At 44.0% G+C, this 11909-nt stretch overlaps 1 protein-coding gene across 1 annotated transcript in view; it reads left to right on the forward strand.

The window, feature by feature from the left end:
- LOC138906231 (uncharacterized) overlaps positions 1 to 10946 on the forward strand; it is a 26655-nt gene extending 15709 nt beyond the window's left edge. The window contains exons 2-5 of the mRNA XM_070194762.1: positions 7155 to 7829; positions 7879 to 9340; positions 9811 to 9931; positions 10770 to 10946. Of these exons, the coding sequence (XP_070050863.1) occupies positions 7155 to 7829; positions 7879 to 9340; positions 9811 to 9931; positions 10770 to 10946 (2435 nt within the window). The remainder of the gene's footprint in view (positions 1 to 7154; positions 7830 to 7878; positions 9341 to 9810; positions 9932 to 10769) is intronic.
- The last annotated feature ends 963 nt before the right edge of the window (positions 10947 to 11909 follow it).

Raw genomic sequence — 11909 nt, forward strand, 5'->3', positions numbered from 1 at the left:
CCCTCACATTAGCGATAGTACAAAAATGTCCATACTCGATTTAAATCTTTAATCAATCAAGTGACTACATGTCACACTTATACAATCTTCTCGTGGGATACGCTCCCACGACCTTTTGCACTAGGTAACAAGTCTGCACCTCCATACCGCCGGCCACATTAATGCTATAAAGCAAATCAAGAATCCACAAATCAGTACACAGAGCCTCTTACATAGGACACCGATCTCAGGTGACGCTAAAGATAATACCAGCTGATTCTAACCATCTAAATTCTTTCCTGCTCGTCCGAGCTCGTGACATTCTTGTCGACACCAAACTGCAACCTTGATCCTTAACTTCAAATTCCCAAGTCGTTCACTGCACCTAACATGCCAATACGTGAGAGTATAAGAATTTCAGCATAACTCCTGAACCACTAGTAGGATACACACTTCATCATATAAGAACATTTCACTTAACTCATTTCAGGAGAACCATAGCAACACGCGACCGAATTCACATAACTGCAAAAATTACAATCCTCTAGTAGTGGTCTAAACCGCCATAACTCTTCCGGGATCCGTATACACATAACATGCCATAATACTCAAATGCCTCTAAATAAAATCAATTACGGCGGCCGTCAAGCCTCGCACGTACCGCCATAAATCACGTGCATAACTTAACAAGCTGAAGGAACTGATCGTTGCCACCACCATGCCAATTCAACCATTGCTAACCGATCCGACTTCTCCTAATTTATTTTGGACTTGCCTTAGGAATAATAGTAGCTCCATTTCAAACATAACCAACCCAAATCCGGACTCATCCCGAGTGACCTCATTTCTCGAGACCACGTTGTCTCAAAACCCACGAACCATCTCTTACACTCCTTGTGCGCATATTCACATCTTCAACTGGTATACCCATTCTGATAATTTCTCTATGAATCTAAAGTTATTTCCTCCTATTCCTCCCAATGTTGCACCTCAGACCAATAATAACATAGAACACTCCAAGCCCCTTTCATAATCCACTACAAAAGCTCGATACTTAACCATACCACAGACTCGAAATCCTTAGGCACCGTCCGTTGTTGAGATTCACCCACTCTGACTTGTTCCCAAATATGATCAAACTCCAAGGCTCTGTTAGCACATGAACGCCCTCTCAAAGAAGCACCCGGCTGAATCACCTTTCTTGTACATCATATCTACACGAAACATAAATCCTGAGTCTTCCCAAAGCGTGGACATGAATCAATAAGGCCAATTATAGCATACATTCCTCAAATCCTTTGCTCAAATCACCACTGGCGTTCTCTTTCCTTAGTCGTAATAACCCACCAATATGCCGATGACCAGAAACCTCACAAGTAGACAACCATGCAATCCAATCATAGGCGGTAGGGCTCTCCCACTTAGCTTGAAGCTACCATTACATAACCCTGGAACCTACCAAGATTCCTTCTTCGTCACTGACATGACCTCGCACAATCGACCCGCAAAATTCCTCGAAATCTTCCTGTTAACCATTTCATGAATGCTCTGAATCCCTAGCCACATTCACATGTTCGACCTCTTACCGGGTAGCCAATAGAATTATTCACAGAAGCTTCGTCAACACCACGCAATCGTTAGCCTGCTCACCGGAAATAACCCACTTGTGGAAATTCCATGTCGACATCTTCCAACAACGCTGCACCGAGTACAATTACCACGAGACCAATAAACCCGTGCTCATTCACCAGCTGTACAAGTACATTCACTCCTCATGGACATCAACTAAAGGTGCGACAATACATTTCAGTCCAAAGTCATGTTGTATCCTTCTTCATATCAAGCAACTCCTTTCCGTCGTATCTAACCTTTCTCCGTTTAGCAGCCAATATTCCAGATTAAGTTCGTAGACTTAGTCACTGTCCACCATGAGTTCCAAATCACTCTAAACTTTCCTCAACGCGTGTAGCTATCCTACCACAGAACCCATATTCTACCCGGCCACTCTCCCACTTTGGTCAGACCCCTTTAAGAAACTACTCGACTTCTGTTTTCTTACACTTGGCCTTCTAGAAGTTTAACCACCGCAAGACACCTCCCACACGTCCTTCCTCATCCTTCGCTGCCCAACTGTTGCCTTAAATCAAAATCCATCTCTGTAGCACTTGGATTAATAGATCGCTACCAACTTTAAACCTCCATGTAGATCACTTTTCTCGAGCCATCAACACTAGGAACGCCGATTCGATTCTGAACCACTGCACATCGCGATCTCTGACAGCCGTTTCCCCGGCACCATTCCACCATACCCTGCCCCGAAGGCGAATTTAAGAAAACCATAACACCGGCGAACTTAGCACATTCAACAAGGAAAATAACGCCACATCACAGATGAAAATTTTGCCATGCTCGAAAATACCTAAGTCTCGTTACTCTATTAACCCAACCCTGAACATTCATATTCCAATTGTCTTTCCTACGCTGGAAATAAAATGCTTAACCTCTGAATCATGCACTAATAAAAACCTCCTTTCAAGTCATTCACTACCCCGACACATTGACACGCATTTTACCATTACATCAATACTATGCGATGACAACTCATGAATCATCATAACAACCAGTGCCCAACTTCAAAACCATAGGAATTACTGATACTGAGCTGAAATGATAGGATAGCCTTCTGCAAGGCGATGACCATAGCCCAAACAATTATGCAGGGAGAAACATCATGCACCACATTTGTAGTACCATTAAAATTCCTCGATTCCCAATTGATAACAAGCGCTTCACGTCGCATAAGATTGAGTAGGAAAGAAATAAAGGCACAAGTCTCAAAGGAATCAAATCGTACGATGAGGAATCAAGAAGGGAAGTGCTCCTATCAACCCTGTAACCTCTCGAAGATAAGTACAGACGTCTTCGTACCGATACACAAAACTCTACTAGACTCGCTCATAACTCGTGAGACCTAAGTGAACCTGGATTTGATAACAAGTTGTCATGACCCAAATTCTATTAGAGGTCGTGATGGCGCCTAACACCGCTGTCAGGCCAGCCAACAATAATTGATTAATTTAATTACTCATTTCAGTATTTTTGAATTCATAATTTTCTTCAATTAAATAGTAAGGGATAGACTTTACAAAGTAAATGATAGTATTTTCACAACTACAATACTGAACAACCCATAATCACTCCCAAAACCCGGTGTCACAAGTACATGAGCATCGACTAAGAAATATATTAGAAATACAACATCTGTCTGAAAGTACAATTAGACAGAAGAGGGTAGATAACTCTGATGGAGACTCTGTGTGTTGCAAATTCGCAACATGAGATGTAGCTCACCTAATTCCCCGAAATAGACGCGCCTCTGCTTTCACAAGTCTGCTAGACATATATGCACCTGCACAAAAATGTGCAGCAAGTGTAGTATGAATACGTAAATCAACGCGTACCCAATAAGTATCTAGTCTAACCTCAAAAAAGTAATGACGAGGGGTCGACTCCGACACTAACTATGGGCTAACAATAAATACCGATATTATACTTAAGCATGGATTGTATGAAACAACAGTAAACTCAATAACAAGAAGTGAGTGGACAATTCTTTTATTAATAGGAAATTTTTCCAAATTTATTCTCATCATTTAATAATTTATATCTCAAGCCAAAGAAGCAATATCAATTATAATTGGTTCTAAAGATTTATCATGCGCAAATTATGTCGAGGTCGTACGACCCGATCCAACATAATATTTAAATTGTGCACTGCCGAGGGTCGAACGTCACGAATCGTAGATGTATCTATCTGCTACCGAGGCGTTCGGCCTGCTCCACAAATAGAAAATACTTTAAGGAAAACACAAATTCTCAATAACAGTCAAGTGTTTCATTCACAACTTCAAGTAAGTTAAATTTATTTCTTTTATCAGGTTTCAAAAGATTTAAGCAATTAAGTTAACAAGTAGGGTACAAAAATTATAAGTATAGTATGATATGAGTCCTAGACTACCTAGACAATAGCATAATTAGTAGCTACGTACGGACTCTCGTCAGCTCGTGCATACGTAGCCCCCACAAATAGAAGCACATTTTAATTCAATTCACCTATGAGGTTAATTCCCTCTTACAAGGTTAGAAAAGAGACTTACCTCGCCTCAAAGCCTATTTTCCGGTCCAAGATTATGCTCAAACCCCCAATTTGGTGCCGAACAATCTAAAACTAATCAAATAGTATATAAACTAATCAATACATGTTCAAAAGTTTATATTCCAACTATTAAAGTGATTACCCAACCCTAAATGTAAGATTCCTAAAATTCACCCCGGGCCCACGTGCCCGAATTTCGAATTTTTTTGAAGAAAGTTGTTACCCATAACTGTAACTACCCTATCAGTTATTTTACTTTCTAGAACCCCGTTCCCCTAAATAAAACTTCCTGCATGTGCTTTTATTAATTTATGACTTGAGGGAATGGTTGGTTCGGGATTTGTAAGGGTTCGGGTTGAAATCGGAACACTTGGTTCCTTAAGGTTGGCTAAAAAGGTCAAGTTTTACTTCGGTCAACATTTGGTGTAAACGACCTTGGAATCGGGATTTGACAGTTTGAATAGGTTTGTATGATGATTTCAGACTTGGGCGTATGTTCGGATCGGGTTTTGGATGACCCAAGAACGTTTTGGGCCTAATAGTGAAAGTTGGTTCTTTGAAGGCTTTAGAAGTTCTTTAAATTTGGTTTGGAGCAGGTTTTGGTGTTATCGAGGTCCTAACAGAATTTCGAGATCGTGAATAGTTCCTTAATGTCATTTAAGACTTGCACGCAAAATTTGGTGTAATTTCGAGTAGTTTAAGTACGTTTCGGCGCATTGGAAGTAAATTGAAGAACTTGAAGTTCTTAAGTTCGATTCAATTGGTTTTGGGGTGTGATTCTTAGTTTTAATATTGTTACGGGCGTTCCGAGTGTTCGAGCAAGTCCGTTTTATGATTCCAAACTTGTTGGTACGATCGGGCGGGGGCCCCGGGGCCCCGAGTGTCAATCGAATGAGGCTCGAACCAAGATAAAAATTTGGAGCAACATATGAAGTATCGGGTCTGTCATAATCACACATGCGCTTGCCAGCCGCAGGTGCGAGCCAAGCCTCGTAGAAGCGGCCAGGGAAGGGCAACCCTGATTCCGCAGGTGCGGCCCATCCTCCGCAGAAGTGAAAACCCGTCCGCAGAAGCGACGCCAGCCGGCTCAGGGGAGTTCCGCATGCGCAGAACTTTGTCCGCAGAAGCGAGGGCGCAGGTGCGGGCCTATGACCGCAAGTGCGGAAATCACTGGAGGCAGTGAACTTCATTTAATACGGAACTTAGGCATTTTTCTCCCATTCTTCACATATTTAGGTGATTTTAGAGCTTCAAAAAGGGGGACTTCAACCTAGCTATTGAGGGTAAGTAATTTCTACCTTAATGTGAGTTTAATACATAGATTATGGGTAAATTTCAACATGAAAATTGGTAGAAATTATGGGTTTAGATGAAAAACCTAGGGTTTAATAAAAATGAGATTTTACCACGAAAATGATTATGAAACTTAGTGAAAACCATATAAATATGTTCCTAAGTTTATGGGTAACAACTTTCTTCAAACATTTCCAGAATCCGGATATATGGGCCCGGGTGTGAATTTTAGGAATCTTGCAATTTGGGTTGGGTAATCACTCTAATAGTGGAGATATGAACTTTTGAGCATAGATTGATTGATTTATGTAATGTTTGACTAGTTTCGAGTCGTTTGGCATCAAATTTGGAGGTTTGAGCGTATTCTTGAATTGGGAAGTGGGCTTTGAGACAAGGTAAGTCTCTTTTCTAACCTTGTAAGAGGGAATTAACCCCATAAGGTAAATTATAACTATTATGTGCTCCTACGTGTGGGAGCTACGTACGTACGAGGTGACGAGAGTCCGTACGCAGATACTAATTATGCTATTGTCCGGGTAGTCTAGGACATATACAATGCTATACTTGAAATGTTTGCACTCCCATTTGTTGATTTAATTGCTTAAGGCATATTGGAAGTTTATAAAAGAACTGAAAAAGGTTAAAGTTACTTACTTAAAGTTGTAAATGGAACACTTGACTATAAATAAGAATTTGTGTGTTATTTGAAATGTTTTCTATTTGTGGAGCGGGTCGAACGCCTCGATAGCAGATAGATGGATCTATGGTTCGTGCCGTTCGACCCTCGGTAGTGCACAGTTTAAATATTATATTGGATCGGGCCGTACGACCTCGGCATAATATGCGCATGAAAATCTTTGGAACTATTCATGATTTACATTGCTTAAAATGCCTTGAATTATAAGTTGTTAAATATTGAAACTAAGTTTGGGACTTAATACTTGCAAACAAAGAATTTACTATTTCCTGATATTGAGCTTTCGGTATTGTTCATGAAATCCATGCTTAGTATATATTTGATAAATCATTGTTGGCCCATAGTAGGTGTCAAAGTCGACCCCTCGTCACTACTTACTCGGTACATATTATTTATGTACTCACGCAACACTTCTGCACTTGATTATGCAGGATTTAAGGCAGTTACATCTGGTTACCAGTCCAGTGCGCATATTTGATCCCGCTACATGACTACACGGTGAGCTGCCCTTCCGAGTCGTTCTGCAGCAGCTGGAGTCTTTTTCTTGTTTATTTGTTCTGTCTATCCCATTTCAGATAGTAGATTAGAATTCTTTTGTATATTCTACTAGTAGCCCATATACTTGTGACATCGGGTCTTTGCACACACTAGTAGACTTATGATTTTGGGATTGTATTCCTATGGTTATGATGCCATTTAGCTGTTTTTGTTATGATTTCACTTGCTCATTTTAAATTCCGTTATTTGTTACAATTTTTAAATTCCGTTCACAGTTGGCTTGCCTAGAAATGGTGTTGGGCGCCATCATGGCCTAAACCAGAATTGGGTCATGACAACATGGTATCAGAGCGACTAGGTTCACGTAGGTCTCACAAGTTATGGGCAGACCTAATAGAATCTTGCGGATCGGTGCAGAGACGTTCATGCTTATCTTTCGAGAGGCTATAGGGTGTTAGGAAGCTACTCTTTATTTATCTCCTATCGTGCAGTTGATGGTATACTAAGTTCATTTCTCTCATTCTCTCACAGATGGTGAGAACGCTTACGTCGGACATTCCAGACCCGGGAAGAACTGCCCCCCCATTGCTAGAGGCAGAGGCAGAGGCCGGGGGAGGGTACCAGCCCGAGGTAGGGGACGAGGACGTCCCAGAGCTTCCCCAGTTGCACCACCAGCAGATCCAGTAGAGGATCCCATAATTGAGGAGCAGGGCGAGGTGCCCGTAGCAGAGCCAGCCCTGGTAGATTTCATGTCAGCATCGGGCTTTCAGGAGGTCATGGGTCGTATGTTGCGGTTCATGGACACTATGACTCAGGCTGGTTTATTTCCAGTGGACCCCGCCACCTCTCAGGCGGGAGGGGGAGCACAGACCCCTACCGATCAGGCTCTTGGGCATGCAACCGTTGTATATCATACCTCGGGCACTCTCCCCATGGGCGGAGCCCAGCCAGTCGCAGCAGTTGTACCTGAGCCTAGACTAGCTGCGACCGGTGAGCCGCAGAAGCTTTTAGATAGATGGACTAGGCTTCACCCTCCGGTCTTTGGGGGTGAGCGACATAAGGATCCTCAGGACTTTATTGATAGGTGCAGGGACAGATTGCACAACATGAGGATATTTGAGTCTCACGGGGTGGATTTCACTACCCTTTACTTGGAGGGCAGAGCCCGTAGGTGGTGGCAGTCTTATCTTCTTGGTAGACCAGCAGGTTCTCCTCCTAGGACTTGGGACCAGTTTACATGCCTATTCTCGGACAGGATATTCCACCTCTCAAAGGGAAGAGTTGCGGTTTCAGTTTGAGCAGCTCCAGCAGGGTCAGCTGTCTGTGACTGATTATGAGGTGAGGTTCTATAAGCTATCTCGCCATGCGCTCATGATACTCCCTACTGAGGCGGGGCGGGTGCGGAGGTTTGTTGCGGGGTTGCACTCAGGTATTCAGGCTAGTATGGCCCGAGAGGTAGAGATAGAGACTTCCTACCAGCTAGTAGTGGAAATTTCTCGGAGGATCGAGGGCTATCGCCTGAGGGGTAGGGAGCGGATGCAGCAGGACAAGAGGTTCCGTTACTCCGGAGAGTTCATAGGTGCCTCAATTGGGGGCAGAGGTCAGTTTAGGAGGGGTCAGCCCAGTAGGCCACTATATCCAGCACCGCCGCCTTTACAAGTTGCTCCAGCGCGACCCTATTTCAGCGCTATGCCGAAGAGTTCTTACCGACTTCCAGCTGTTCAGGGTCCTTCCAGTGGGTACTCCGGTCATCAGGGTTCTTCTAGTGCTTACTTCAGTGCCATTCCAGAGAGTTCATATCGCCCACCAGCTATTCAGGGTTCTTCCGGTGGGTATTCAGGCCATCAGGGTCAAACTTCAGGGCAGCAAATCACCGCGCCGAAAGGTTGTTTTGAGTGCGGGGATCTTAGTCATATGCGGAGATTTTGCCCAGGCTTCGGGGCAAGGCACTGCAACAGGGCCGCACCAGTCGTCAGGCCGCCCAAAGGCGGAGGGCGGGTGGGTAGAGGCCATCCCAGAGGTGGAGGTCAGGCAGGCAGAGGCCAGCCGGGGGGCGCTCTAGCCAGATTTTATGCCAGACCAGATGTAGTAGCCTCAGATGCCATGATCACATGTATTATCTTTGTCTGCGGTAGGGATGCTTCAGTATTATTTGATCCAGGATCTACCCATTCGTATGTGTCATCCCTATTTTCTCATTTTCTAGATATTATACGTGAGTCCTTGGGTACTCCTATTTATGTGTCCACTCATGTGGGTGATTCTGTTGTTATGGATCGGATATATCGATCTTGTATAGTTACATTTTATGGATATGAGACTAGGGCGGATCTTCTGTTGCTTGTTATGACAAATTTTGAGGTCATCCTAGGCATGGACTGGCTATCCCCATATTATGCCATCCTTGATTGCCATACCAAGACTGATACTTTAGTGATGTCAGAATTGCCGAGATTGGAGTGGAAGGGTTCATCTGTCAGTACATCTAGTCGAGTTATATCTTTTATGAAGGCTCGACACATGGTCAAGAAGGGTTGCTTGGCTTATCTAGCCTATGTTCGGGATACTCCCGCTGAGTCTCCGACGATTGATTCAGTGCCAGTAGTTCGGGAGTTTGCCGATGTGTTTTCTTCGGACCTTCCATGCATGCAACCAGATCATGATATTGATTTCTGTATTGACTTGGCTCCAAGCACTCAGCCTATATCTATCCCATCGTACCGTATGGCTCCGAAAGAATTGAAAGAGTTGAAGGAACAACTTGAGGAGTTGTTAGCAAAGGGGTTCGCCAGGCCGAGTGTATCACCTTGGATGCACCAGTATTATTTGTGAAGAAGAAAGATGGGACCATGCGGATGTGCATTGATTACCGCCAGTTGAACAAAGTCACCATTAAGAACAAGTCCCTATTACCGCGTATTGATGATTTGTTTGACAAATTGCAGGGTGCTAGGGTATTTTCTAAGATTGACGTGAGATCGGGGTACCATCAGTTGAAGATTCGGGATTCGGATGTTTCGAAGACTGCCTTCCATACTAGATATGGCCATTATGAGTTTCTAGTGATGTCCTTCGGCTTGACCAATGCCCCAGCGGCGTTTATGGATTTGATGAACATGGTGTTCAGGCCTTATATCGATTCCTTTGTTATTGTCTTCATTGATGACATCTTGATTTACTCACGTAGCATGGAGGAGCATGAGCAGCATTTGAGTGTAGTGCTTCAGATCTTGCAGGAACAGAAGCTATATACTAAGTTCACCAAGTGTGAGTTTTGGTTAGATTCTGTGGCATTCTTGGGGCATGTGGTATCAGGCGAGGGTGGTGGATCCCAAGAAGATTAAGGCAGTTCAGAGTTGGCATCGTCCCACTTCGGCGACTGAGATAAGGAGTTTCTTGGGATTAGCAGGTTATTATCACCGGTTTGTGGAGGGCTTTTCATCTATTGCAGCACCTTTGACTAGATTGACCCAGAAGGGTGCTCCGTTCTGTTGGTCCGAGGATTGTGAGGCGAGCTTTCAGAAGCTCAAGACAACTTTGACTACAACACTGGTTCTAGTGTTGCCTTCTGGTTCGGGGATGTATACAGTTTATTGCGACGCCTCACGCGTTGGTTTGGGTTGTGTACTGATACAGGAGAGGCGAGTTATTGCATATGCTTCGCGTCAGCTGAAGATTCATGAGAGGAATTACCCTGTGCACAACCTAGAGTTATCCGTGATTGTTCATGCTCTTAAGACTTGGAGACATTACCTTTATGGGGTGTCCTATGAGGTTTATACTGATCATCGCAGGTTGTAACATTTGTTCAAGCAAAGGGATCTTAATTTGAGGCAGCGCAGATGGCTTGAGTTACTGAAGGATTATAACATCACTATTCTTTATCATCCGGGCAAGACGAATGTGGTTGTGGATGCCTTGAGCAGAAAGGCAGAGAGTATGGGTAGTTTGGCATTCATTTCAGTAGAGGAGAGACCACTAGCCTTGGACATTCAGTCCTTGGCTAACAGACTCGTGAGGTTGGATATTTAGGAGCCCAGCCGAGTTCTTGCATGCGTCGTTGCCCAGTCTTCACTATTTGAGCAGATTAAGGCTCGACAGTTTGATGATCCGCACTTGGCAGTTCTCAGAGTGACGGTACTACAGGGTGGTGCCAAGGAGGTTTCTATTGGCGAGGATGGTGTTCTGCGACTCCAAGGTCGTCTATGTGTTCCTAAAGTCGATGACGTGAGGGAGAGGATTCTAGAGGAGGCGCACAGTTCTCGATATTCCATTCACCCAGGTGCTACAAAGATGTATCGCGACCTGAAGCAGCATTTTTAGTGGCGGCGGATGAAGAAAGACATAGTTGAGTACGTAGCTAGATGCTTAAATTGCCAACATGTTAAGTATGAGCACCAGAGGCCAGGAGTCCTACTCCAGCAGATGACTATACCCGAGTGGAAGTGGGAGTGCATCACTATGGACTTCGTGGTTGGGTTGCCGCGGACTTTGCGGTGGTTTGATGCAGTTTGGGTCATTGTAGACAGATTGACCAAGTCGGCACACTTTATTCTTGTGATGACTACTTATACTTTAGAAAGGTTGGCCCAGTTTTATATTCGGGAGATAGTTCGGTTGCACGGTGTGCGTTAGGGACCCGTGTAGAGCTCAGCACTGCGTTTTATCCACAGACCGACGGGCAGTCAGAGCGGACAGTTCAGATCTTGGAGGATATGCTCAGAGCATGTGTGATTGACTTTGGGGGATAGTGGGACAGTTCTTGCCTTTGGCCGAGTTTGCTTACAATAACAGCTATCAGTCCAGCATCGAGATGGCTCCATTCAAGGCTTTATATGGTCGGCAATGTCATTCTCCCGTTGGGTGGTTTAAGCCCGGTGAGGCTAGGTTATGTGGGACTGATTTGGTGAAAGATGCCTTGGAAAAGGTAAAGGGTTTTGGGTTGAAATCGGAACACTTGGTTCCTTAAGTTTGGCTAAAAGGGCCAAGTTTGACTTCGATCAACATTTGTAGTAAACGACATCGGAATCAGGATTTGACAGTTCTAATAGGTTCATATGATGATTTCAGACTTGGGCGTATGTTCGAATTGGGTTTTGGATGACCCGGAGCATTTTGGCGCCTAATAGTGAAAGTTGGTTCTTTGAAGGATTTAGAAGTTCTTTAAATTTGGTTTGGAGTGGGTTTTGGTGTTATCAAGGTCCTAACAGAATTCCGAGACCGAGAATAGTTCTGTAATATCATTGAAGACTTGCACGCAAAATTTGGTATCATTCCGAGTAGTTT

Source organism: Nicotiana tomentosiformis, chromosome 2, assembly GCF_000390325.3.
Source record: "Nicotiana tomentosiformis chromosome 2, ASM39032v3, whole genome shotgun sequence".
Classification (NCBI taxonomy): domain Eukaryota; kingdom Viridiplantae; phylum Streptophyta; class Magnoliopsida; order Solanales; family Solanaceae; genus Nicotiana; species Nicotiana tomentosiformis.